We start from the raw sequence: 26,944 nt of genomic DNA, 5'->3' as shown, positions 1-26,944 counted from the left end.
AATTAGATGAGAATAAACTTAAAAAAGAGTGATAAATCATCAAATTAAGAAGGAACTCACATCTTTGTTTCTTTGCTCAGATGCATGTTTTTTTCTTGGCTTCCCTTGGCAACATTTGGTTTGTTTATGCATATTTTTAAAATAAGTTACATACTAATGTGTATCTAATACACATTTAAATTAATCAAGCCCCTGCATTTCACCAGGGTTCTCCCTTTTTGCAAAACCATCCATGCCTCTGTTCCCATGACTGTTACACTATCCAAGCAAGTGGCCCTACAGATTGCCTGCTGGCAGTAAAGGTAAAAGTGTAGCCCAGAAGAAGAATCTCTCTTGGAGGACTTAGGATACATGCAAAAAGTAGCAGCAAAATCAGTAGCTCTGATCCTCAACAATAAACTCAGGGTGATGAGACAAGTTAGACACACAGAAAAAAAAAAAATACTGTACTTTATGGATGCATTTTGAATTTTTTAAAATTTATCTTTAGGACTAGTAACAGTAGTGTAAAATGTAAAACCCGTACTTCAAGAATTCTGAGATTTGTTAAAGGAAACATTTCTATCGGGATGGTAAAATAAAAAAGTTGAACACAGCTTTCACTCTCCAGAGCCTGCCATTTCATCACAGGCAAATAAAGCAATTCAGCTATATTCTATTTTATTATTAAAATATTACTTGATTTTAGAAAGTTATATCTATAGTCAACTGACTTATTAAGCTACTGAAGAAATCACTGCTAAACTTACGTATATTTTACTTGATAGGCTCTTTTTGGTTTTGTGCTGTAATTTCTTTCAGTATGTAAGCTCTGCTTCAATTTTTTTTAATGATAAAACAAAGTGAATAACTGGGATTTAATACTGAATAAACTGCCAGTAGGAAGCTATAAGAGTATTACAATTAATATAATTCTATGTTTTACGTTTAATGCCATCGCACATAAAAAAGGTTTTTAGGGCTTCCCTGGTGGCGCAGTGGTTGAGAGTCCGCCTGCTGAGGCAGGGGATACGGGTTCGTGCCCCGGTCCGGGAAGATCCCACATGCTGCGGAGCAGCTGGGCCCGTGAGCCATGGCCACTGGGCCTGCGCGTCCAGAGCCTGTGCTCCGCAACGGGAGAGGCCATAACAGTGAGAGGCCCGCATAGTGCAAAAAAAAAAAAGGTTTTTAGGTTGCGGTGGTGGAAAATAGTGAACAGCAAAGTGTTTAACAATCTGTTATATAACCACATACACAGTCGGCTGACCTTATCTGCAGGTTTCACATCTGCGGATTCAACCAACCCCGGATGGAACATACTTAGAAAAAAATCCTAGGAAGTTCCAAACAGCAAAACTTGAATTTACCACATGCTCGCAGCTATTTACATAGCATTTACATTGTATTACGTATTATAAGTAACCTAAAGATGGTTTAAAGTATACGGGAGGACATGCGTGGGTTATATGCAAATACGGCACCATTTTATATAACGGACTTAGAGCATGCTCGATTTTGGTATCTGTAGGAGGTCCTGGAACCAATCCCCCATAGACAGGAGGGATGACTTTATGTTGATATGCTAAAAATAATCTTCTTCGGAAGCAAGTTCATTCACATGAGGTTTGGAAACAGCATATTCCTCTTCTTCATTTCCCTCATATACAAACATCTATTATTAAGAAAAGCAAATTTAGGAAACTTTCACAAGCCTCTTAGATAGCCTCATCCACCAGAGGGCAGAAAGCAGAAGCAAGAAGAACTACAGTCCTGCAGCCTGTGGAACAAAAACCACATTCACAGAAAGATAGACAAAATGAAAAGGCAGAGGGCTATGTACCAGATGAAGGAACAAGATAAAACACCGGAAAAACAACTAAATGAAGTGGAGATAGGCAACCTTCCAGAAAAAGAATTCAGAATAATGATAGCAAAAATGATCTAGTACCTCGGAAAAAGAATAGAGGCAAAGATCGAGAAGATGCAAGAAATGCTTAAAAAAGACTTAGAAGAATTAAAGAACAAACTAACAGAGATGAACGATACAATAACTGAAATGAAAACTACACTAGAAGGAATCAATAGCAGAATAACTGAGGCAGAAGAATGGATAAGTGACCTGGAAGACAGAATGGTGAAATTCACTGCTATGGAACAGAATAAAGAAAAATGAATGAAAAGAAATGAAGACAGCCTAAGAGACCTCTGGGACAACATTAAACGCAACAACATTCACATTATAGGGGTCCCAGAAGGAGAAGAGCGCGAGAAAGGACCAGAGAAGATATCTGAAGAGACTATAGTTGAAAACCTCCCTAACATGGGAAAGCAAATAGCCACCCGAGTCCAGTAAGCGCAGAGAGTCCCATACAGGATAAACCCAGGAGAAACACACCAAGACACATAGAAATCAAATTGGCAAAAATTAAAGACAAAGGAAAATTATTAAAAGCAGCAAGGGAAAAACGACAAAAAACATACGAGGGAACTCCCATAAGGTTAACAGCTGATTTCTCAGCAGAAACTCTACAAGCCAGAATGGAGTGGCATGATATACTTAAAGTGATGAAAGGGAAGAAACTACAACCACGATTACTCTACCCGGCAAATATCTCATTCAGATTCGATGGAGAAATCAAAAGCTTTACAGGCAAGCAAAAGCTAAGAGAATTCAGCACCACCAACCAGCTCTACAACAAATGCTAAAGGAACTTCTCTAAGTGGGAAACACAAGAGAAGAAGAGGACCTACAAAAACAAACCCAGAACAATTAAAAAAATGGTCATAGGGGGCTTCCCTCGTGGCGCAGTGGTTGGGAGTCCGCCTGCCGATGCAGGGGACGCGGGTTCGTGCCCCGGTCCGGGAGGATCCCACGTGCCGCGGAGCGGCTGGGCCCGTGGGCCATGGCCGCTGGGCCTGCGCGTCCGGAGCCTGTGCTCCGCAGCGGGAGAGGCCACGGCGGTGAGAGGCCCGCGTACCGCAAAAAAAAAAAAAATGGTCATAGGAACATACATATCGATAATTACCTGAAACATGAATGGATTAAATGCTCCAACCAAAAGACACAGGCTTGCTGAATGGATACAAAAAGAAGACCCACATATATGCTGTCTACAAGAGACCCACTTCAGACCTAGGGACACATACAGACTGAAAGTGAGGGGATGGAAAAAGATATTCCAGGCAAATGGAAATCAAAAGAAAGCTGGAGTAGCTATACTCATATCAGATAAAATAGACTATAAAATAAAGAATGTTACAAGAGACAAGGAAAGACACTACATAATGATCAAGGGATCAATCCAAGAAGAAAATATAACGATTATAAATATATATGCACCCAACATAGCAGCACCTCAATACATAAGGCAACTGCTAAAAGCTATAAAAGAGGAAATCAACAGTAACACAATAATAGTGGGGGACTTTAACACCTCACTTACACCAATGGACAGATAATCCAAAATGAAAATAAATGAGGAAACAGAAGCTTTAAATGACACAATAGACCACATAGATTTAATTGATATTTATAGGACATTCCATCCAAAAACAGCAGATTACACTTTCTTCTTCAAGTGCGCACAGAACATTCTCCAGGATAGATCACATCCTAGGTAGCAAAGCAAGCCTCAGTAAATTTAAGAAAACTGAAATCATATCAAGCATCTTTTCTGACCACAACACTATGAGATTAGAAATGAATTACAGGGGAAAAAACGTAAAAAACACAAACACATGGAGGCTAAACAATACGCTACTAAATAACCAAGAGATCACTGAAGAAATCAATGAGGAAATCAGAAAATACCTAGAGACAAATGACAATGAAAACACGACGATTGAAAACCCATGGATGCAGCAAAAGCAGTTCTAAGAGGGAAGTTTATAGCTATACAAGCCTACCTCAAGAAACAAGAAAAATCTCATATAAACAATCTAACCTTACACCTGAAGGAACTAGAGAGAGAAGAACAAACAAAACCCATAGTTAGCAGAAGGAAAGAAATCATAAAGATCAGAGCAGAAATAAATGAAATAGAAACAAAGAAAACAATAGCAAAGATCAATAAAACTAAAAGCTGGTTCTTTGAGAAGATAAACAAAATTGATAAACCATTAGTCAGACTCATCAAGAAAAAGAGGAAGAGGACTCAAATCAATAAAATCAGAAATGAAAACGGAGAAGTTACAACAGACACCGCAGAAACATAAAGCATCCTAAGAGACTACTACAAGCAACTCTATGCCAATAAAATGGACAACCTGGAAAAATGGACAAATTCTTCGAAAGGTATAACCTTCCAAGACTGAACCAGGAAGAAACAGAAAATATGAACAGACCAATCACAAGCAATGAAACTGAAACTGTGATTAAAAATCTTCCAACAAACAAAAGTCCAGGACAAGATGGCTTCACAGGTGAATTCTATCAAACATTTAGAGAAGAGCTAACACCCGTCCTTCTCAAACTCTTCCAAAAAACTGCAGAGGAAGGAACACTCCTAAACTCATTCTATGAGGCCACCATCACCCTGATACCAAAACCAGACAAAGATACTACAAAAAAAGAAAATTACAGACCAATATCACCGATGAATATAGATGCAAGAATCCTCAACAAAATACTAGAAAACAGCATCCAACAACACATTAATAGGATCACACACCATGATCAAGTGGGATTTATCCCAGGGATGCAAGGATTCTTCAATATATGCAAATCAATCAATGTGATACACCATATTAACAAATTGAAGAACAAAAATCACATGATCATCTCAATAGATGCAGAAAAAGCTTCTGACAAAATTCAACACCCATTTATGATAAAAACTCTCCAGAGGGGCTTCCCTGGTGGCACAGTGGTTGGGGGTCTGCCTGCCAACGCAGGGGACACGGGTTCATGCCCCGGTCCACATGCTGCGGAGCGGCTGGGCCCGTGAGCCGTGGACACTGAGCCTGCACGTCCGGGGCCTGTGCTCCGCAAGGGGAGAGCCCACAACAGTGAGAGGCCCGCATACGGCAAAAAAAAAAGAAAAAAAAAAAAACTCTCCAGAAAGTGGGCATAGAGGGAACCTACCTCAAGGTTCCAACCAGGTTGATTCTTTATAGGAACCAACATATAAAGGCCCTATATGACAAACCCACAGCAAACATCATTCTCAATGGTGAAAAACTGAAACCATTTCCTCTAAGATCAGGAACAAGACAAGGCTGTCCACTCTCACTACCATTATTCAACATAGTTTTGGAAGTCCTAGTCATGGCAATCAGAGAAGAAAATGAAATAAAAGGAAAACAAATTGGAAAAGAAGAAGTAAAACTGTCACTGTTTGCAGATGACATGATACTATACATAGAGAATCCTAAAAGTGCCACCAGAAAACTACTACAGCTAATTAATGAATTTGGTAAAGTTGCAGGATGCAAAATTAATGCACAGAAATCTCTTGCATTCCTATACACTAATGATGAAAAATCTGAAAGAGAAATTAAGGAAACACTCCCATTTACCACTGCAACAGAAAGAAAAAAATACCTAGGAATAAACCTACCTAGGGAGACAAAAGATCTGTATGCAGAAAATTATAAGACACTGATGAAAGAAATTAAAGATGATACAAACAGACGGAGAGATATACCATGTTCTTGGATTGAAAGAATCAATACTGTGAAAATGACTATACTACCCAAAGTAATCTACACATTCAATACAATCCCTATCAAATTTCAATGGCATTTTTTACTGCACTAGAACAAATAATCTTAAAATTTGTATGGAGACACAAAAGACCCCGAATTGCCAAAGCAGTCTTGAGGGAAAAAAACAGAGCTAGAGAAATCAGACTCCCTGACTTCAGACTATACTACAAAGCTACAGTAATCAAGAAAATATGGTACTGGCACAAAAACAGAAACATAGATCAATGGAACAAGATAGAAAGCCCAGAGATAAACCCACACACCTATGGTCAACTAATCTATGACAAAGGAGGCCAAGACATACAATGGAGAAAAGACAGTCTCTTCAATAAGAGGTGCTGGGAAAACTGGACAGCTACATGTAAAAGAATGAAATTAGAACACTCCCTAACACCATACACAAAAAAAAAACTCAAAATGGATTAAAGACCTAATTGTAAGATCGGAAACTTACAACTCTTAGAGGAAAACACAGGAAGAACACTCTTTGACATAAATCACAGCAAGGTCTTTTTTGATCCACCTCCTAGAGTAATGGAAATAAAAACAAAAATAAACAAATAGGACCTAATGAAACTTCAAAGCTTTTGCACAGCAAAGGAAACCATAAACAAGATGAAAAGACAACCCTCAGAATGGGAGAAAATATTTGCAAACGAATCAACGGAGAAAGGATTAATCTCCAAAATATATAAACAGTTCATGCGGCTCAATATTAAAGAAACAAACAACCCGATCCAAAAATGGGCAGAAGATGTAGACAGGCATTTCTCCAAAGAAGACATACAGATGGTCAAGAAGCACATGATAAGCTGCTCAATATCACTAATTATTAGAGAAATGCAAATCAAAACTACAATGAGGTATCACCTCACACCAGTCAGAATGCCCATCATCAGAAAATCTACAAACAACAAATGCTGGAGAGGGAGTGGAGAAAACGGAACCCTCTTGCACTGTTGGTGGGAATGTAAATTGGTGCAGCCACTATGGAGAACAGTATGGAGGTTCTTTAAAAAACTAAAAATAGAATTACCATATGATTCAGCAATCCCACTACTGGGCATTTACCCAGAGAAAACCATAATTCAAAAAGACACATGCACCCCAATGTTCATTGCAGTACTGTTTACAATAACCAGGTCATGGAAGCAACCTAAATGCCCATCAACAGACGAATGGATAAAGAAGATGTGGTACATATCTACAATGGAATATTACTCAGTCATAAAAAGGAACGAAATTGAGTCATTTGTTGAGATGTGGATGCATCTAGAGACTGTCATACAGAGTGAAGTAAGTCAGAAAGAGAAAAACAAATATCGTATATTAACGCAGGTATGTGGAACCTAGAAAAATGGTACAGATGAGCCGGATTGCAGGGCACAAGTTGAGACACAGATGTAGAGAACAAACGTATGGACACCAAGCAAGGAAAGCGGTGGGGGGATGGGGGTGGCGGTGGGATGAATTAGGAGATTTGGATTGACATGTATACACTGATGTGTATAAAACTGATAACTAATAAGAACCTGCTGTATAAAAAACAAACAACAACAAAAAAAAAGAAGAGCAAATTTAGGATCCTACTTTGCATTTAAATTCTCAAATATGTTTAGTTGAATTTATTTGCCAATGGATCTTAAGCACTAGTTTACACATTCAGCCAGAACTAAAATATGTATGCAAATTATAAAGAGGCTCTTTTCATAGGAAAAAAAAAAAAAGAATTAAGAGCATCACTTACTTGAAATGTCCCTGAGCAGCTGCAGCACACAAGGGTGTGAAGCCATTTTTATCAGCAGCATTGACTTGGGCTTCTGCATTCAGCAGCAATCTCACACAGTCTATGGATTTTAATAGAAAGCCATTTTAATTCCCCACTTAGTCATGATGAACCAAATTCTGTACGAGCTGTAGACAAACACTAACCCCAAGGGACCTCTCGGATGCACAGCTCATCTGACAATTTTTTTCAGGGCCGCTGTGAGACTCCACAGACTGTTGTAAAGGGAAAGCGGCCCCTTTCCCCCAGGACTGTAATACCCCAGAGTCACCAACTAAGACATGACTTCTTTCTCTTTTTTTTGGCGGGACGGGGGGAGAGGAGCTGCTGATGAGTGAAAGGACCGTCATATGTCAGAAAATGTTTTATCAGATTTTCCCATCAGTCAATCCCCAAAAATAATATTACTGGATGGAGAACAAAATCCATTCACCAAATTGATATACCATTCTTTGTATTTAAATAGTTAAATTCTTACTTTATGATGTTTAATTTAATCTTTAAAATGCTTTCATGTTGTGGTCATCTTACACTTAACTCCCTGAATGAAGATCAAGGAGAAGCCACACAAAGTCATCAGACTCAGGCAAAAATAGCACCTAGACCTCACATTCCACATGTTATTAACTAGACTGAATTTCTTTAGAGAAAATTCCCACAGTACTTTGGAAGAAGTACTCCAAAATACTTTTAAAATAATGAGCTATCATCTTGTAGTTCACTAGAATCTTGCATGTAGTCCACTCGAACAGAGAGAAGCTCTGAAAACTTCCAAGGAAGCCACATTATGTGAGTTATCCAAGGATCACATGGCTTACATATGCAATACTATTTGACTCTGTTCTTGCCATCGAATCATCTCTTTATCTGCACTACTGTATGTTTTAGTATATTTGACTCTAAGATTTGCTTTTCAAGGAACAAGATTAATTCCCCGACTTCTTCGATATGTCGTTTATAATTGTACAACCTCTCCGTTCTCTTAAAAAAATCCAAATAACTATAAATTGTTCCAACTACAGAACAATTTCAGACCCATGACCTTTCCTAACTACTCAAACTTCCCCTCACTGCAGCATGTGCTAAAGCCCTAAGGCTCTGCTTTCGCAGACACCAGCTATTTCTAACAAATTAGAGCTATTTTGTCCTGGCCAAAGCGATAACATATGGGGGGGCTTTATTTGAAAATGTCCTTTACAGTTACTAGACCCCAAATTTCTACAAACCGAATACATTTCATTGTGCATAAAACTGAGATAACTTTTTGCTATCTGCAGTAAAAGTTTAGGTTATTACGGAACTGTCCAATTTGGATTTTTAAAATGCTTATAAAATCTTTAAATCATGTAAAAAAGTTATTTATTCTACCTGAAAGAGAACATTTGAAACCTAAATTCACCTTTTGCTCATAACAGTGGTTACAGGTGCTTTCGATTCTGCATCCTTTTGCAAGAGGGTGATACAGTGAGGTAAGATGCCACCACCTTACCTGTATGTCCATCCTTAGCAGCAGAATACAAGGCAGAATGGCCATCTTCACAGGAGTAATTTATGTCCAGTCCTTCTTCATTAAGCAGCATTGATAATAAAGTGACATTTCCCTGGGCAGCAGCTTGCTGAAGAAGGGTGGGCCTGCCAGCCAGGGGGGCAGGACCACCACTCATTAGCAAAGGGGTTAGGGAGGGTGACCAGCCTGTGGGTTAAAGTGACCCTAGTTAGAGAGTAGGAGCAAGGTCAAGAGACAGATATTACCCACTCCTTTCTGAATTACACACACAGACACATGAACATGTACCCCTAGAGGATTACGTGGTTTCTAACATTATCAATCTGTTAATATTTACTTTAGCATAAATCTGTACTGTTATTCCAATCTTATATCTACTGTTAGTTAAATTAACATACATGGTGACAAATTATTTTTAGTCATCAGTCTTGCACAGATAAGTGTTAAAGGGGTGATTGGTTTCAGGAAGCTAAGAAAGCTGTCTCGATTTGAAAGTTCAAACGCCTCCTCAGGGTTTCAAAACAATTTGAATTTTAAAATTATGTACAGATTTCCTCAATTTTGGGTATCAACTGATAGATATCTTTAGGTATAAGATATAGAGAATTCTAAAAAATAGAAATTTTCCTTTTTCTACAATGTTTCCAAGGTACTTAATATAAATTTTACATAAACCACTGAGATGGACCAAATACTGTCAAGGAATCTATTTACATTCCTTGAATTCCCTTATTTGGGAAGAAAAATAATGGGCAGCCAACTTCTATTCAGTGTCAAGAGCTAACAGAAGCACAACATATATAGACTATACCAGCACAAATATTCAATACACAATTTTGAAGACTATGTCATCTGGCCATCTTCACATTTTGCACCAAAAACTTTTCATCAGCCACAAAACAGAACACTCTACCATAGAGTTTTAACAAAAGTCATTAAGAGTTATCATAGAGATTTCTCATCAGTATTTAGCAGCTTTAGAAGAGAATCTGTTAAGTGTGTGAAGTCGGTTGCATATAGCATGGAAAATTTTCTGAATTCTTCCTTGATCAAAAGGCTGTAAAAACAGTAAAGTAAAAATGTTTATTTAACATGATATATAGGTACTTAGCGTATTTTAGGCTTAAATACAATTAACTTTCAAAATAAGTCATTTTTATTTCTTCCTTATGGAGCCCCCAAAACCTGAAAGTTGGTGTGTATATGGGGCATATGTGCACATATTCACTCCTGGGGTACACTTTCTACCTCTGTCTGGTAACATTCTCTGTAGTAAGATACAATAGTGGAGCTTTTACATTCCCTGCACCTTGGTAACAGGATAATATTCTAAGTACATGGGTGTTATATTAATATGTAATAAACTCATAATTGAATCTTGAATTATTGGCCTTAAATTATTTCACTAAGTATTAAAAAAAGTGCATACCAAAGTATTTCTCAGTATTTTAAAGATTCTTTGGGGAAAAAAAAAGCAGTCTCTACAAATGAAACTGCTTATTAAAAACTGGATATTATATCTTCAGAATCAATTATTTGGGTCTCTGAGTAATTTATTGCTTTTACCCTATTAGACTGCAATAACATAAAATTCATTGCTCACAAAATTAAATATTTATCTAAACTTTACGATATTTTCCCATTGATATTCATTAGCTCTTCTTACAAAAGTAAGATTTTTTACTTCATACTTACAAGAAGGCTCCTCTCTGATAACATTTTACCTTTTGTATTTTCTTAAAAACAAAGAAACAAGCCCACAAAAATTAAATCAGTACTTATTAGAAATAGATGATAAACAGAGAAATTATAAACACCAAGGTATGAAACCTTGACTGCAAAGCAAACACAAAAGCAATTCAAACGCATTGGCACTGTGGTCCTCTGTGGAATAGGAGGGACTGTGGCTCATGCTCAGTCAGTCTGTCTATCTGTCTCTCTCCCTTTCCTCCCTCCCGACCTTGACCCCAGTCCCCTTTCTGTCTCTCCCTCTGTCTGTCTCTCTCAATCCCTCTACCTCACCCCAGGGGTCTCAGTTCTTGACACCCTTTTAAGAATATCAACTGGTATATATTAAATGGTTTCCTATTCTTTTGGGTTTTGTTTTCATTTTTCTTTTTTTAATACAATTCTAGACTTTGGGGGACAATTAAAATATCAATATATTTTAACTTTTTTAATGGAAATAGTCCATTATGGAGATAATTTCCTGGGAAACTCCATTTCTAATGTTAAGCTATCTTAAGACAAAATATTTTATTCAAAAATTTTCTCAATCTCTAGACCACTCAAGAGTCTTACAGTTCTGTTATACAAAACTCCAGAAGAATATATATCAATTTTATTTTCTTATTTTAAATACACTTAATAATCTTTTAAAAGTGAAAAATGCTTTATAAATACCAAGTATTCTTAAAGTTTAACTACATTTTTTAATCTCCACTATCATTTCAATTTTCTCCAGCACAGGCAAGCTTAAGTTATTATAATAAATCCTGCTATAAAGATGGGAAAAATAAAACTTCACCATGAGACTTTACTGTTCATTTGAAATTCCGGACAATGATAAAAGTGATAATATTTAGCTGACTGGTTAAGTAATGGTTAAGTAATGATAGAACAGACCTGCAGTCATACAGCTACTTTAATGATGTTAGAAAAAGGTCATTCAGCTTTGCAGTATCATGTGCAAACATTAGTAAAAGTGAGCATCTGGCAGAACGTGCAGTGATGAAGGGAACAGACAGAACATGCAATGGCAGAGGAGTGAAGAACAGCTTCTGGCATCAGCTTCAGAGTGTGGAGAAGGTTAATCTCATTCATAGCTCAGATCAATCTCATTTTCTGACTTAGCCTTTAAGCCAATTAAACATGGAGGATAACTTTGTAAATATATGTTTACCTAAGGAAAAAAATCTGAACCAAATTAAATAAAATGTATCAAATAATAATTTTTTAAAAAAACAGAAACAACACTTGCAAGGGTATGGAAACTCAGTTGCCTGGGGTGATTTCTGGTTTAGGCTTCTGTTCACCTAACAATTAAAATGTGTTCATTTGACAAGGTCAGCAGCAGCAAGAAATTCTAATTTGTTTATAATTTTAAAGGTTATCTAAAAATTTAACATTTGGCTATAAAACTGCTAATCGAGTTAGAGTAATTTACAACACAATTCATTAAAGTGGTATCTTTCGTCACTGCAATTCTCCTCAGTGCTTTCATTTAACCATAATTGTTTATCATACATATAAGCTGACATAGAAACAGATTTTTAGAGTTTGAAAGATCATGGGATCTAGATTTCCAAAGAGGGAGAGGTAGTGAGATGCTCTTTGAAAAATTCAACAGGCAATTTTAATACATCTTTTTGGTTTGGAACTATTATTACTTTTTTGGTTCAGTGCTTTCATTTTTAGATGGAAAAACTAATAGCTCAGAGAGAATTTGCTCTGCAGGGTAATACATAGCAAGGAGCAGAAATGGACTAACGTTGCATTTTTATACTCAGTCCAGTGCTTTTTTCATCACCGACACTGGAAAACACAGCAACCAGGTATTTGATAGACATGCTCTGTCCCCATGTCCTGCTCTTACCAATCACAATGACATTAGTGGCTATTTACAAGATGCATACCCTTCACTGAGCCTACGTTTTGGCGAGGCACATGCTCACCCAGGCACAGGTAGGTTAGGAAGGAGGATGGGGGGTGCTTCCTAGTTGCAGCGGGCACAGCAGCAAAAATAGGGGCATCTAAATGGAAAACAGGTGAAATCCTATATCTCATTTGGAAAGTTTAGGTTGACCTACATCCACGGTTGAGTTATACACCCCAACTATGTAACTGCAATAACATTTCTATCCCCCAATAGAATGGATGTTCAGTAAATTCTTGCTGATGACTAACAACTTCCACTGCCTCCATTTTCTCCTAATAAACTATATCTTATAATCAAACGACAAAAAAGCTTGTTACCGCACCAAATGCAATCCTGCAGTTCTAAGAATATTTTGGCCAAACTGCAAAATCAGAGAACAGAAAATGAGGAACCAGTTTCACGGATCTTCAGTGACTGCTATTTCTTTGGTTCCACTATTTATCCTCTTTTGTTCTCTAGACACAAGCAAAGGTGTTTCTTCAGAGGAGTTATGGTTCCTTTATCCAAAATCCCATTGTATCCTAGGCAGGGCATTTTAGTGAATAAATAATGGACTAGGAATTCTCTGACTTTAAAGGTTAACTTAAAATCCTGCTGTCAAAAGTTCTTCAGTCACGGATCCTGATTTTAAGCTTTTCCATGGGAAACAAAGGGCATTTGGAGCTGAACTCTGGAACACAGTAATGACCAAGGCAACTACTGGCAAATCACTGGGGTATAAAGCAAAGATGGCTTTGTATTTTTTAAAAAACTGGCAAAATTCATATATCCCAGGAAGTGTTTTCTGTTTTATAGTCTATGCATTTATGTCAACAGCACTGCCATGTCCCCAAACATTTTTGGAACTTGTGTTTTGCAACTACCTTAAGTCCTTACAGCACATTCTCTGATGCTCCTTGAATGGTAGCAAAAATTCCTCCTTTGAGGGTGGATTTAACTTGTGGCAAACAGCTAACATCATTTTAGGCCATGAGAAAGGCCATCCAGCTCAGTAATACCATTTTAGATTAAAAAAAAATATGGAATGCTCAATGCCTGGAAAGACATCCCAAAGTAATACCAGAGTCAATTCTAAAGGAAATTTTCAAAATGCTTTAAGCAACAGTAAATTGAAGCAGTAATAGCACCTCTTTTTGTTCATCACTCATGCTGCTCTAAGCTCAATACCATGCTCTTTGTACGTTATGATATTAAATCCTCCTAACAGCCACCCTCCCCAATATGAGCAGCATAAGCTCCACGTTAAGGATGAGAAAAGTTGCTCAGTTCAAGAAAAATCCCCCAAAACATACAGCTGTCAATGGCAGAGCCTAGATTCCAAGGCAGATCTGACTGACATCAAAGTCCATGCTGTTTCCAATTCCCAATTTTGCCCCTTAAGATATGAATCTAGCCTCTCAAAGAGCTTAATTTCAAGGAGACAGCTTATAATTGGATAAATAAGTCCCATTATAATGCTCTCATTACCTGATAAAATTAGCAAGTACAGTACTACCTGTTTTTCTTATTCCCATGCTTCTCCCTAAATTTTAAATATAACACAGCTCAGATCTTCCTTTAATTCTTAAAGTTCTCTCTCATTAGAACCAACAGTCTCTACTAACTACTAAGATCCTGGGGTAGAAGAGACCCTGCAAAGTTTCAACAGAACTATGACACCGTAACATTATTTTAGAGCCACATTTACTCAGTGAAAGATGAATGCCAATAAAAAGCAACGCTTCCTCTAGCACTGTATAACGAAAGGGAAAAATCCAGTTCTTTATCGATTCTTTGTTCAAGAGTCCCAGATTCGGTGACTTCATAAACCACATCTGCAGTGGAAACCTTCTCTAATATAGCCCACATGCTATGTTATCCATCTGTGCTCAAGTGTTAGGAGATGACAGCTCTAAATAACTTCTGAAATAAACTAAACTTAGGACAGAGACTTACAAATATACACACTATTTTTGAGGTTAAAATAAATAAACACCAAACTGCTATTAAAACTTAGGATATACCAATTACAGAACACCTCTAATCAATTTGATAATCCAAGGTTGACTGTAGTGTCAATAACTACTTGAAAGCATTCTTTCAAATGTCATCTCAGAAGGGACAGAACTGACTGTCTGGCGATGGCTCACTAATACTGAAGTCTTCTGAGACAGATATTTAATAAGAAGGACGAGCCCTTCCTCCCATGGAAATGCTTCAGTCTCTCTAAATTAATGGTCTCCATGTGCTCCAAACCACTACTTTCAGGTTATTTTTAAAAGAAGACAACACTTAGCATAACAAAACCACAATTCATATAGCAAGATGAATCACCATACCCCGGAGCCTTTAGAGAAAAACACAAAAAAAGAGAGGAAAGAAATAGGAAAAAAAAAAAAGTATCAAATTAAAAAAAACGTTTCAAGGCAAGGTGAAGGAAACAAAGGCAAGTGAGAGGACAGGCCACATTCTTAAAGAAGGGTATAACATTCCAATCCCTTTACCTGATGCTGTTACCAGGAGGCTGTCTGAGGCACCTGCTCTACAGGATGAGGCACTAACAGGGTTTATGGAAGAGCGAAAGGCAATGGTGGTGGGAATGACAAGGGAACTTTCTGAACATGCAGGTTGGTTCAGTCCAGGGGTTTCAGCAGGCCAGGCACCCACCTGAGACGTGGCCAGGGCTGAAACGGCACAGCCTGCAGGTGCCACAGTTAAATCTATGGATGGTTTTGGTGGCAGCTGAGGGGAGGAAGACTTAAGGAGATTCTCCTCACTTATTACCCTGTTCCCTTGTGGCAAACTGGAAGGAGGCGAAGCCACAGTTTTGTTATCAACTTTGGCCCCTGCATTGGAGGCCCTGCTGCTATCCATGACAACCTTGAGTTGCGGGTGCGGTGGAGAAGGAGTGTGGGAGAGCCCTGGCTTTTTGGGAGGGATGGGAGGAGGGTTTCCTCTGTCAACTCGTGCGGCACCGGGAGTCTTTAAACTGGTCCGACCGACGGGGGGGTAGGTGCCAACGTCCCCCGTGGGGGGCACTCCAGGTCTCGGGGGCGCTCCCGCTGGAGGGCTCGTAAATCTTGACAGTGCTTGGGTCACAGTATTCCGAGCTAGCTGTTTGGCCACTAGGTTGTCACGACTTGTAGGAGATACATCTCTGGATGGAGGACTTTGGGTGGTGTTCCCGTTTTGGTCTGGGTCATTAGCATTGCCCTGAAATCGAAACCGAGCCGCTTGGATTCGCGGGTTCAGGCCTGGATGCAGAGGCGCGTTGGCACACGGTGAATGTAAACTGTGAGGAGGTGGGGCGGGCGTGTGCCCAGCGGCCGGGGCGGCGGTGCTGGGAAGCGGGGATGCGCTACTGGTTAAATCTGGTGTTGAGCCGCTGCTCGGTCCATTCTCCTCAATTCTGTTTGCGCTTGGAGGTGGGACAGTGGGCAGAGAGGAACCAGTCAAGTCACCGTGGGAAGCCTGCCTGTCGATACCTGGCCTGACCAAGTCGGCACTGGCACACGCGTTCCCCTTCGCATTGGCGGAAACTAGGGGGCTCCCCATGGCAGGCTTTACAGGCACGGCCACAGGTGACTTCTTCACGGGGTCAGTGCTCTCTATCGCTAAGTCTGTCTGGCATGCAACAGATCTTGTCATCAGTCCCTCTGTTCCCACAGATATAGAGACCAAACGTCTATCTTTTGTCTTCCGGGGGAGAGAGAGGCTGGGTTTGCTGTCGTTTCCCCTTTTCAGTTGCTCGATCATCTTCTTCATCTTGTCTATCTCCTCTTTGAGGTCAGTGGTGTGTGCTTCTTCTCGGTGCAGCTTGGCACGAAGCTGTTCCCGCTCTGTGTCAAACTCTGAGAGCTGTTTTTCCATCTGAGCTTCCATTTCTGTGCTTCTTCGTTTCTCAGCAGCGAGTTCCTCTTCTAACGCACTCGTCTTTTTCTTCTCCTCTTCCAGTTTGGCCATCACCTCTTCTAGCTTCTGGGCCTCCTCTAGGACTTTGCCTGAGAGCTGCTTGCACTCCTTGACCAGCATCAGGACCACGTGCTTGTTCTTGCCTCGCTCCTCCTCCAGGCGGGTGGCCAGCTTCTTGTGCTCTTGCTCAAGGGCTTGGAGCTGAAGCTTTTCCATCTCCAGCTGAAAGAAATGCACAGGACAGCCCTGATTAATAGGCAGAGGATTCTTTCAGCCAAAGAAGTGGAGACATTTTTATTAATTTTGTAACAATTACATGGTTTGGGTTAAAGTGCCACGTTTCTGAAATGTGTTGTGAGATGACAGATAATATTTTAGAGACTCATTAAAATGAGAAACTAGATGTAAACGGTTTTACAAAAAACATCTAAATTACAGCAACAGAAAAAAAATTTAATGTATTAAAGTTAACTGTAGAAAAGGAGAATAGTTACCTGATGCTTCAAAATCACAACAGAGTTTAGCAAGGTCTGCTTTGTAAAAACAGAACTCTGTTAGGGAACTGACTTTTTTTTTTTTAAGGTTTAATGCCTTAAAATTACTCATCTTTGAGGCACTGTTTAATAAAAAGTGCTGAAAACAGAGGACTTCAGTTAATTTCTAAACTCCTATACTTGCTAATCATACTGCTTAGTTTTTTGTAAACTTCTTTGAGCTTATGATGGGTTGCTGTAAAAATCATGTAAAATCATATATGAAAGTTCTTTGAACTAATATATAAGAAATATCTTATTAGAAATACAATCAGTATCAGTGAACCCCAAGTCTGACCTCATCTCCTTCAATCCCACTTTGCCCATTTGGCTCCCATGACACTGGTCTCCCCGGTGTTTCTTGAACATCATCCTGCCTCAACGCCTCTAATCTTGCTGCTCTCTCTGCCGAGAAATTCCACCACCACCCATCACACAGGGCGCCTGCACTGAGGAGTCTGTGCACTGCACAAGGGTGACTGGCTGCAGGGGTGAGAGGGACCGAAATCCAGCTCTGCCTTCTCACCACGTGTCTGCCCAGGCCTGGGGTTGTATCTGTCTGGAAAGAAGGGTGCGTTTTCCTTCAGGAAAAAGGCTCTGTCTGCTCACTGAGCCACAGGTCCCTAGGATTTAGGCTTTCCAAAGCAACATTTGCTTAACTGATCAACATAGAGAAGAAGCTTTTAAAAACTTTTAAACCTCCAGGTGGGTTTTCTAATATGCACAAAAACACCCAACGGCACAAAAGCCTGGCTCTTTTTCTTCCTTCAGGACTCTGCTCAACTGTCACCTTCACAGCGAGGCTGCCCTCACCATCCTGTGGAAGACAACAGTCCTTCCCACCCTTGTACTTATCACTCTTTGGTTAGCACCTGCCTACCTCGACTACAACAGGACTCCACGAGGGCAGGGACTGTGTCTTCTTTGCTGCTGTGTCCCCAAGACCTAGAACAGTCTCTGGCACACAGTGGTGCTTAATAAACTACTGATTGAATGAATGAAATCAACACAGTTCACAAAGACATCAAACTTCCAAAGGCTGATGGACATTTTGGATACGAAGGCCTTACAGATGCACTATTCTAACATGTTCACCCAGGTTTCCCACTTCTCTCAAGGAAACATCTGCCATGAGGTGCTTGTGAGGGATACATCCCAAGCTGGGCTGTAGTCGTCAGGCCAGTCCACACGCCTTACCTTCTCAACTCGAGAAACTTTCCCTTGGTGGTCCTTACAGTTTAAGGTTAAAGTAGATCTACCTGATGAAAGACATGGAAAGGACTCCCGCAACCCCCAGATGTTAAACACAAATATACTCTCAAGAGAGACAGGGATTATTCAAGCCAGTTCCAAGTCATCAGTGACAGAGGAAGGAAACGCTCGCATGTGATCCATCAGTTGAGAACGTGCTCCTGTTCCTCACCGTGAAATCCATTCCCCTCAGTCACGCACGAGACCAAAAGCAGAGAACGGCTCACTGCCCAACCAGCAGTCAGAGGTATGATTCACTTACTTTGGGATTCTTCCTGCTTTGAGGAAGTCGCCGAATAGCAATGCAATGGGTCCTATAAAGAGGTGATCAGGAATACAGATAATTCCCCAAGAATAATTAGAGACAACTATCCATACACATACACTCTACTCTACTATATGAAATTTGGGGGTGACTTCATAAGTAGATTACGTAAGATTTGGGAAACAACAGTGCTGTCCTATACTAGATGTATATGTATATTTTATTCATCTGGGTGCCTCACAGAAAATTGGACTTATTAATAGCTAAAGCACTTTTAACTCTTCTAAATGCATCAAGCAATAGGTTACTATGGAAGGCATACAGAAAATTAGAGCTATAAAGAAAATATTAAATATGTTTTGTATTACCCCCTCCCCTTCCAAATTCTTATAGCAACGTAGGAAAAAGCACATATCGGGTAAATTTTCAGCTTATTTTTAAAATATGATTTTTCTAATTTATCTCTGAAGGTGGAAAAAAAAGTTTTCTTGTAGAATTTAAGGGCTACCTGCACTTTATAAAACAACTAACTAGAGGCCAACTTGGCGATTTCCCTGATGTCATCCAGTTATTCCATGTCAGGATCCTGGCACTCATTCAGGTCTCCAACTGTCTCAAGTTTTTCCCACCACATCACACACGCTGCCCATAGTATTTCTATACTATGGGTCATCACACTTTATATTTTTCTTTTATTTTTTGCAGTACGTGGCCCTCTCACTGCTGGGGCCTCTCCCGTTGCGGAGCACAGGCTCCGGACGCGCAGGCTCAGCGGCCATGGCTCACGGGCCCAGCCTCTCCGCGGCATGTGGGATCCTCCCGGACCGCGGCACGAACCCGTGTCCCCTGCATCGGCAGGCGGACTCTCAACCACTGCGCCACCAGGGAAGCCCCACACTTTATTTTTGAAATAACTTTCATCTTACATTTTAGAATCAAATTAAAGACTTCCAACAGGAGATCAACTCAACTAATCTCAGATATTTATACAGAAGACTATACTCCTATAAAAGCACCCATAATTCTTCTGCATCTTTGTCCTACCATCATTCGTGCCTTATAAACCTGATCTCGGAGGAACATGAGTCTTTTTAATCTCACTACAGATAGCAAAGCACAGAGGAAACCACATAACCATGCACCTACAACACATGGTTCCAAACTCAATTGAGCTCTGAGCCCCAATCATCAATCACTCTGCCTAACTCTGTTTAGCCTCCTCTACCATTTACTACGTCAGGGAATATTTAAACCTCTGCTACTCTCCCCAATACTTCACCCAATGACAACTCAAGAGACTCTCAGTCTACCCTAATAGACTCTTTTATCAAGAAAATTCAGACTAACTCACTCCCTCTACATCCTGTCTCGTCCCTTAAGCATTTTTATAGCCACTCCAATCCATATGTCCTTCCCTTTACTCTAAGGGAGAGAGGTTTCCATCTGCTGAAGGTCAGACTTTCCTCAACAATTAACTTCATTACTCCCTGTCACCTCTGACTTGCTCCATCAGTGATCACACTGCTCTTTATAAATATTAAATGTCTTCCTCTCTATCAGCTCCTTCCAATCAGTATATAAACATATTCCCATACTTAAAAACTAATTTTTATATTAAAAAAAATTCCTTGACTATTCTGGCCCAGAGACAAAGTTCTTGTCCTTGAAAGAGTAAGAACTATAGTACTAAGTTCTAATCCCAACTTCTTGGCCGTGTCACCTTGATAAGTTTTCCCTCTAAAGATCAGTTCTGTTTGGTTCTCTTATCTGCACAACAGAGCGATGACAGTCATTACATTATAGGATTAAATGAGGCAAACACATGTCAAGTATCTACCATTGTGCCTGGCACTAAAAACTGTTAAGTTTTCATTTCACAACATAATAACTATTTGTGCTATTTAAAAATGTCAGTTTTACACAGTGTTTTTCCTCTGAAAACACATTTAACAGGCAAACAAAGATCTAGAGAGCGGACCATATTAAACATACAGATGATGTTTTTTATAAGTTTGATAGCAATTATAATATAACAATGCAAAGTACATCAGAGAAAGTTCCACTACCAGTAATGGTGAAACAACTTTTATTAGACTATCTTCTCCTGCAGATAATAATGATAAACATTTGATAACATATTAAGAAAATAACTATTTGAAGGCTCTGGAGAGCAATAAAAGTGATAAAAATAGGAGAGGAGTACACCTTCCCATTAGGAAGAAGTCAACAGCACTGGATGAGACTTCCCCTTGTACAGCTTTTCAAGTGAGGGCTATTCCCTGTGCTGATAGCTCTGGCAGTAGGAGCTCAAGCACAAAGCACCCCTTACAGAGGCCTGAGGAGCCAGAGGATGAAAGCAACTGGAGCCACTGCAACTAACCTCACCAGCATCACTGGTTAACTCTTGAATTATACATTCGTAGAAGAGATTCCATCCTGAATGACAGAGGTGGCTGCTCAGTGGAGAACTGAGCAAATACTTCAGCTGTTGCCAACTGCAAAAAGCCAGAGTTCAGAGTATGAATCTAACCAGGTTAACTACTTACTAGAAATACACTCTTCAGAAGATAACAGAATCCACAGTCTCTGTACCACATCAACCATAATGTCTAGTATGCAATAAAAAATTACTGGGCATGCAAAAAACGTATTTTAGGTGATCCACTGTCAAGAGAAATGTACTCAAACAGAAACTGATCTTAAGATGATCTACACTGGAATTCGCAAACAAAAATCTTAAAGCAGCCATTTTCTAAGAAAGTATAGTTGCAGTGACTGAACAGGATAGGAGTCTTCGCATAGAAATGCAAACTAGAAACAAATGGAAAGTCTAGAACTGAAAAGCATAATATCTAAAATGAAAAAAAAAGTTGACTGAATGAGCTTAATAGAAGATTTGAGAGAGGAAAACTTAAAAAGAAAAGAAAAAACAATGAATTTGAAAATAGAGCAAAATAAAGTATCCAATTTGAGGAACACAGAAAAGAAGACTGAAAAAGTGAAGAGCACTTCAGTGACCTGTAGGACAATATAAAGTGGTCTAAATTCCACATAACTGGATTTCCAAAGGGTGAAGAAAGAGAGAATGGGGAAGAAAAATATATTAAAAGAAAAAAATGGCCCCCAAATTCACAAATTTGGTAGAAAACAAACTTACATATCCATGAAGCTAAGAAATCCCAAAACAGAATAAAGAAAACCATACCTAGGCACATCAGAGTAAAACTGATGAAAACAAAGATAAGAAATGGTATTGAAAGCAGCCACAGAAAAAGACACATTACATACAGAGAAACTATAATATAAATGATGGCTGAATTATTATCTCCAAAATACATGAGGTGAGAACTGACAGAAGGGAGAAAGACAAATCTGTAACAATTTTCTCTCATCTAGATTAAAAAATCAGCGAGAACACAGTAGCTCCGAATAACACTATGAAAATCACCTGGCCTAACTGACACTATGGAACAGAATACCCTAGGACTACAGATGATGCAGTCTTTCCAGATGCCCTTGCTGAGCTATTAAAAACCACCAAAAAATTACAAAAGACTAAAATGTTACAGAATATGTTCTCTGACCACAGCAGAATTAAACTGTAAATAAATCACAATAAGATATTAATAATACCCCAAAATTCAAAAATAAAACAGTTCTAAATAGTACAAAAGTTTAAGAAGAAATCACAAAGGAAGTCAGAATATACTTTGGGCTGATTGAAAATAAAAAATATCAAAATTTGTGGGATGCAGTGAAAGAGGAGTATTTAAAGGCAGATAAAGTAGAGGATACAGACAAACTTATATCTTTAATTGCTCACATTAGAAGAGTTTTCTCCCAAAGAAGACATACAGATGGCCAATAGGCACATGAAAAGGTGCTCATCACCACTAATTAGAGAAATGCAAATCAAAACTACAATGAGGTATCACCTCACACCAGTCAGAAAGGATATCATTAAAAAGTCTACAAATAATAAATGCTGAAGAGCATGTGGAAAAAAGGGGACCCTCTTACACTGTTGGTGGGAATGTAAATTGGTACAGCCACCATGGAGAACAGTATGGAGGTTCCTCAAAAAACTAAAAAGAGAGTTGCCATAGGACCCAGCAATCCCACTCCCGGGCATATATCCAGACAAAACTATATTTTGAAAAGATACATGCACCCCTATGTTCACAGCAGCACTATTTACAATAACCAAGACATGGAAGCAAACTAAATGTCCATCGACAGATGAATAAAGAAGATATGGTGTGTGTGTGTATATATATACACACACATACATACACACAATGGAATATTACTCAGCCATTAAAAAGAATGAAATAATGCTACTTGCAACAACATGGATGGACCTAGAGATTATCATACTAAGTGAAGTCAGAAAGAGAAAGATAAATACCATATGATATCACTTATATGTGCAATCTAAAATACGACACAAATGAACCTGTCTACAAAACAAAAACAGACTCACAGATATAGAAAACAGATTTGTGTTTGCTGGGGGTGGGGAAGTGGGTGGGGGTGGAGGACTGGAGTTTGGAATTAGCAGATGCAAACTATTATATACAGGATGGATAAACAACAAGGTCCTATTGTAGATCACAGGGAACTATATTCAATATCCTGTGATAAGCCATAATGGAAAAGAATATATAAATCTATAACTGAGTCACTTTGCTGTACAGAAGAAATTAAACACAACATTGTAAATCAACTATACTTCAATAAAATTTTTTAAAAAACAAGAGTTGTCTCAAATCAATCATCTAAGTGTTACCTTAAGAAGCGAGGAAAAGTTAGGTGAATGAAAGACAAAGTAAAAGGAAAGAAATAAAGGTAAAAACGAATGAAATACGAGACAAATGACAGAGAAATTAACAAGGCCAAAAGTTTTTCAAATAAAATACCATTATATTGTTAAACATTTAAAGAACAGATTAAGAAACATAGAAAAACACAAATTACAAACAAAAGGAATAAAGGATGGGGTACCACTATGGAATGAATATTAAAAGGATAATAATGAAAACCCTGTGCCAATAAATTCAACAAATCAAATTCCTCTGAAACACACGACTTTCAGAATTGACATAAAATGAATAAAAGATTGAAATAGCTTTATATCTTTATAAGAAACTGAATTCACAAATAAAAATTTTCCCCTAAAGAAAACCTCTAACTCATATGGACTTACTAGTGACTTCTACCAAACATTAAAGAAAGCCAAACTCATACATGTCCTTTCAGAAAATAAAGAAGGAAATGCTTCCATTTTCCTTTATGAATCCAGGATTACTTTCATATCAAAACCAGTCAAGTATTATTTTTAAATTTACAGAAAAATTATCACTCATGAACACACACACAAAACTCCTTAGCAAAATATAGGCAAACTGAATCCAGCAATATTTAAAAAGAGTAATAAAAGGTGACCCACTAAAGTTCACCTCAGGAATCCAAGTTGGTTTAATATTTAAAAATCAATGAGTGTGATTCATCATATTAAAAGAATAAAGTGCAAAACCATGACTACAGCAATAGATGAAGATAAACCATTTTGCAAAATTCAAAACTCAATCATGATAAAAACCACTCAACAAAGAATAGAATGAAACCTTAATGAGATAAAGGGCATCTATAACAAAGTATAGCTAACATCATACTTAACCATGAAACAGACTGTTTTCTCCCTAAGTAAAGGAAAAGCCTCTGAAGTCTGCTCTCAATATTTCTGTTCAACATTGTATTGGAGGTTCTAGTCAGCGCAATTATGGCGGAAAAAAGGAAAAGAGGAAGGCAGGCAATTTGGAAAGGAAAAAGTAAAATGGGTTCTGTTCATAGGTAACATGCTTGTTTACCTACAAAATCATATAAAATATACAAAACAACTGCTAAAACTGATAAGCAAGATTAGCAAGATCACAGGATACAATGTCAACACACAAAAAATCAATTAAATACCCGTATACTAGCAACAAATGTTTGGCAAAAAATTAATTGTGTTTATAATAGCATCAAATCTTTAGAAATAAACCCAACAAAAGACATTTAAGACTACTAAACTAAAAACAGTAAAACACTGCTAAAAGAAACAATGAAGACCTGAAAAAAATGAAGAAAAATACTATAATCATGGGTTGGAAGACTCAATTTTGTTAAAGATGCCAATTCTCAACATATTAAAGGGTCAATGAGACTTCAATCCCTGCAAACTTTCAGAGAAACCAGCAAACTGATTTTAAATTTTTATGGAAATGCAAACGACCTAGAACAGCCAAAACAATTTTTATAAAGAATAACAAAGTTGAAAGACTTGTGGTTTGTGCATTTAAGGCTTATTATTTAACTACAGTCATCATTTACCTGAAGTTGAAGTACAGAGGTAAGACTAATCCATGATGAGAAAATCAGAAGAGTGTTCAGTGGCTGCCTGAAGTGGGGGAGGGATTTATGGAGAAGACACTCCAGGAAACTCTCTATGGTAATGGACACATTTTCTATCTTGTAAGGGGTACACCTTACACAAGTATATGCATTTTAAAAACGTCAATTTGTGTGCTTAAGATGTAAATTTCACTTTAATGTAAATATCTCTTTAAAAGCTATAAACAATAGTAAATTCCAGGTTTGCATGTTTGCTTTTTATAGTGCTATGGATTAATAATTCTGAAACTACTCTCTGTGTGTTCTAGGCTGGAGTACATGAGTAATATATTTAAGTATAATGGGTTCCAGCTTTCTCACTGTTGGAGAAGTTAGTTTTAAATACAGAAAGGATAAGAATGTACTCCCTATGGTTTTGGATTAGAATCAGAGGTGTCAATATAAGTACGAACTCATGGTTTCATACAGACAGAACTATAGATAAATAAAATATAGATTTGTGTGTATATGAAATATATGTATAAATATGATAATTATAATTTCCTAGCTTTAGTTTCATTTCTAAACACCACTTTCCATTAAAAAGGAATGGAAGTAACAGCTTCTGGGAGTAAGAGCTAACTGCAGGGGTTGGGAAAAGAAAAGTGTACGATGAGCCTGCAAGAAAAAAAATACCTTGCTGTAACAAAATAAGGAAGTGCTCAAAGGATGATGGGAATATATCAAAAGGAGTAGCTCGAAAGGGCTCTCACTGGTCAAATCTGGGACAATTTTGAGCAGTGATCCACGGCCTGTGGACCTGATGGGTAGGGGTAGGAACAGACACCCCCAACTAAACTGCACACTGCGGAAATTATAAAGGAACCACAGCCTCTTGTGCATAAAGACTACCGAGTTCCAGCTGACTCTGTTCTACTATTGTCCAATTTATACCTACTCACAACCACTTCCAAGTAATGGCTGAAAGGGAATTTTGCATGGAGCGGTATTACCAAAGCCTTTTGCAAAAAGCAGCGGATTATGTGGAAGAGCTTAGAAGAACTAACACAACTTCACTGGTAGTGAGGAAGTGGGTGGTTGCTCCAAGAACAGCACCCAGACTGGGAGCTCTGAATGAAGGGAGGGAGCACCAAACAACTGTTTTTCCAGAATGAAAGGAAAAGCTCTATAGGTGGAACAGAGCAGCAATGTAAAGGCGATTAGTTCTAAATCAAAGTGTAAAAGACAGAGGCAAGCAATTATGGTCATTTGTAAAATAAGAAAGCAGACTACGGGTCTGTCACAACCACAAAATATTCTTATGACATTTTATTATATTCTTTATTACTCCCTCACGTGTTTTAACACTCACTGCACCCTTCCTTGTCCTCTGCCACACGGTCACCCTCACTGGCACCTGCCCAATCCCGGTAAACAAATACATAACGATGAAATATACTGAGATTTTCTTCTTTATAGGGGCTGGAGCTACCAGTCAGCAGTTGGGCTCTGTAGTTCTCATCTGCCCCTTCCTCTTTTTTTTTTTTTAAACATCTTTATTGGAGTATAATTGCTTTACAATAGTGTGTTAGTTTCTGCTGTATAACAAAGTGAGTCATATATCTCCATATCCCCTCCCTCTTGCATCTCCCTCCCACCCTCCCTATCCCACCCCTCTAAAATAATGGTTCTCATGAACCTAGCGGCAGGACAAGAATAAAGACGCAGACATAGAGAATGGACTTGAGGACATGGGAAGGGGGAAGGGTAAATTGGGACCAAGTGCCCCTTCCTCTTGATCTAGTTTCAAAAGAGAGAAGGGAAGACATGGATGAGGCAAGTTGTTCTCTCCTCTAAATCCCTGCTCAGAGCTGCAGACCTCAGTCTCCAGCTCCCCTTAATGCCCACTCTGCAGTGCTCCTGGGGAGTCCAAATGCATCTTGAAACGTAATAATGAGTCATACAAAAAAGACTCAGGGGCTTCCCTGGTGGC

The 26,944-nt window shown here is 38.7% G+C and overlaps 1 protein-coding gene across 1 annotated transcript in view; it reads right to left on the bottom strand.

The window, feature by feature from the left end:
* Nucleotides 1–26,944, bottom strand: part of CTTNBP2 (cortactin binding protein 2) — a 156,169-nt gene that overhangs the window by 66,164 nt on the left and 63,061 nt on the right. Inside the window, exons 4-6 of the mRNA XM_060156004.1 lie at nt 15,120–16,749; nt 8,961–9,164; nt 7,433–7,532 (exon numbers count right to left, since the gene is read on the bottom strand). Of these exons, the coding sequence (XP_060011987.1) occupies nt 7,433–7,532; nt 8,961–9,164; nt 15,120–16,749 (1,934 nt within the window). The remainder of the gene's footprint in view (nt 1–7,432; nt 7,533–8,960; nt 9,165–15,119; nt 16,750–26,944) is intronic.

This window comes from Lagenorhynchus albirostris, chromosome 8, assembly GCF_949774975.1.
Source record: "Lagenorhynchus albirostris chromosome 8, mLagAlb1.1, whole genome shotgun sequence".
Classification (NCBI taxonomy): Eukaryota; Metazoa; Chordata; class Mammalia; order Artiodactyla; family Delphinidae; genus Lagenorhynchus; species Lagenorhynchus albirostris.
The sequence above is the reverse complement of the archived record's forward strand: the minus strand, read 5'-3'. Positions and strand labels throughout refer to the sequence as shown.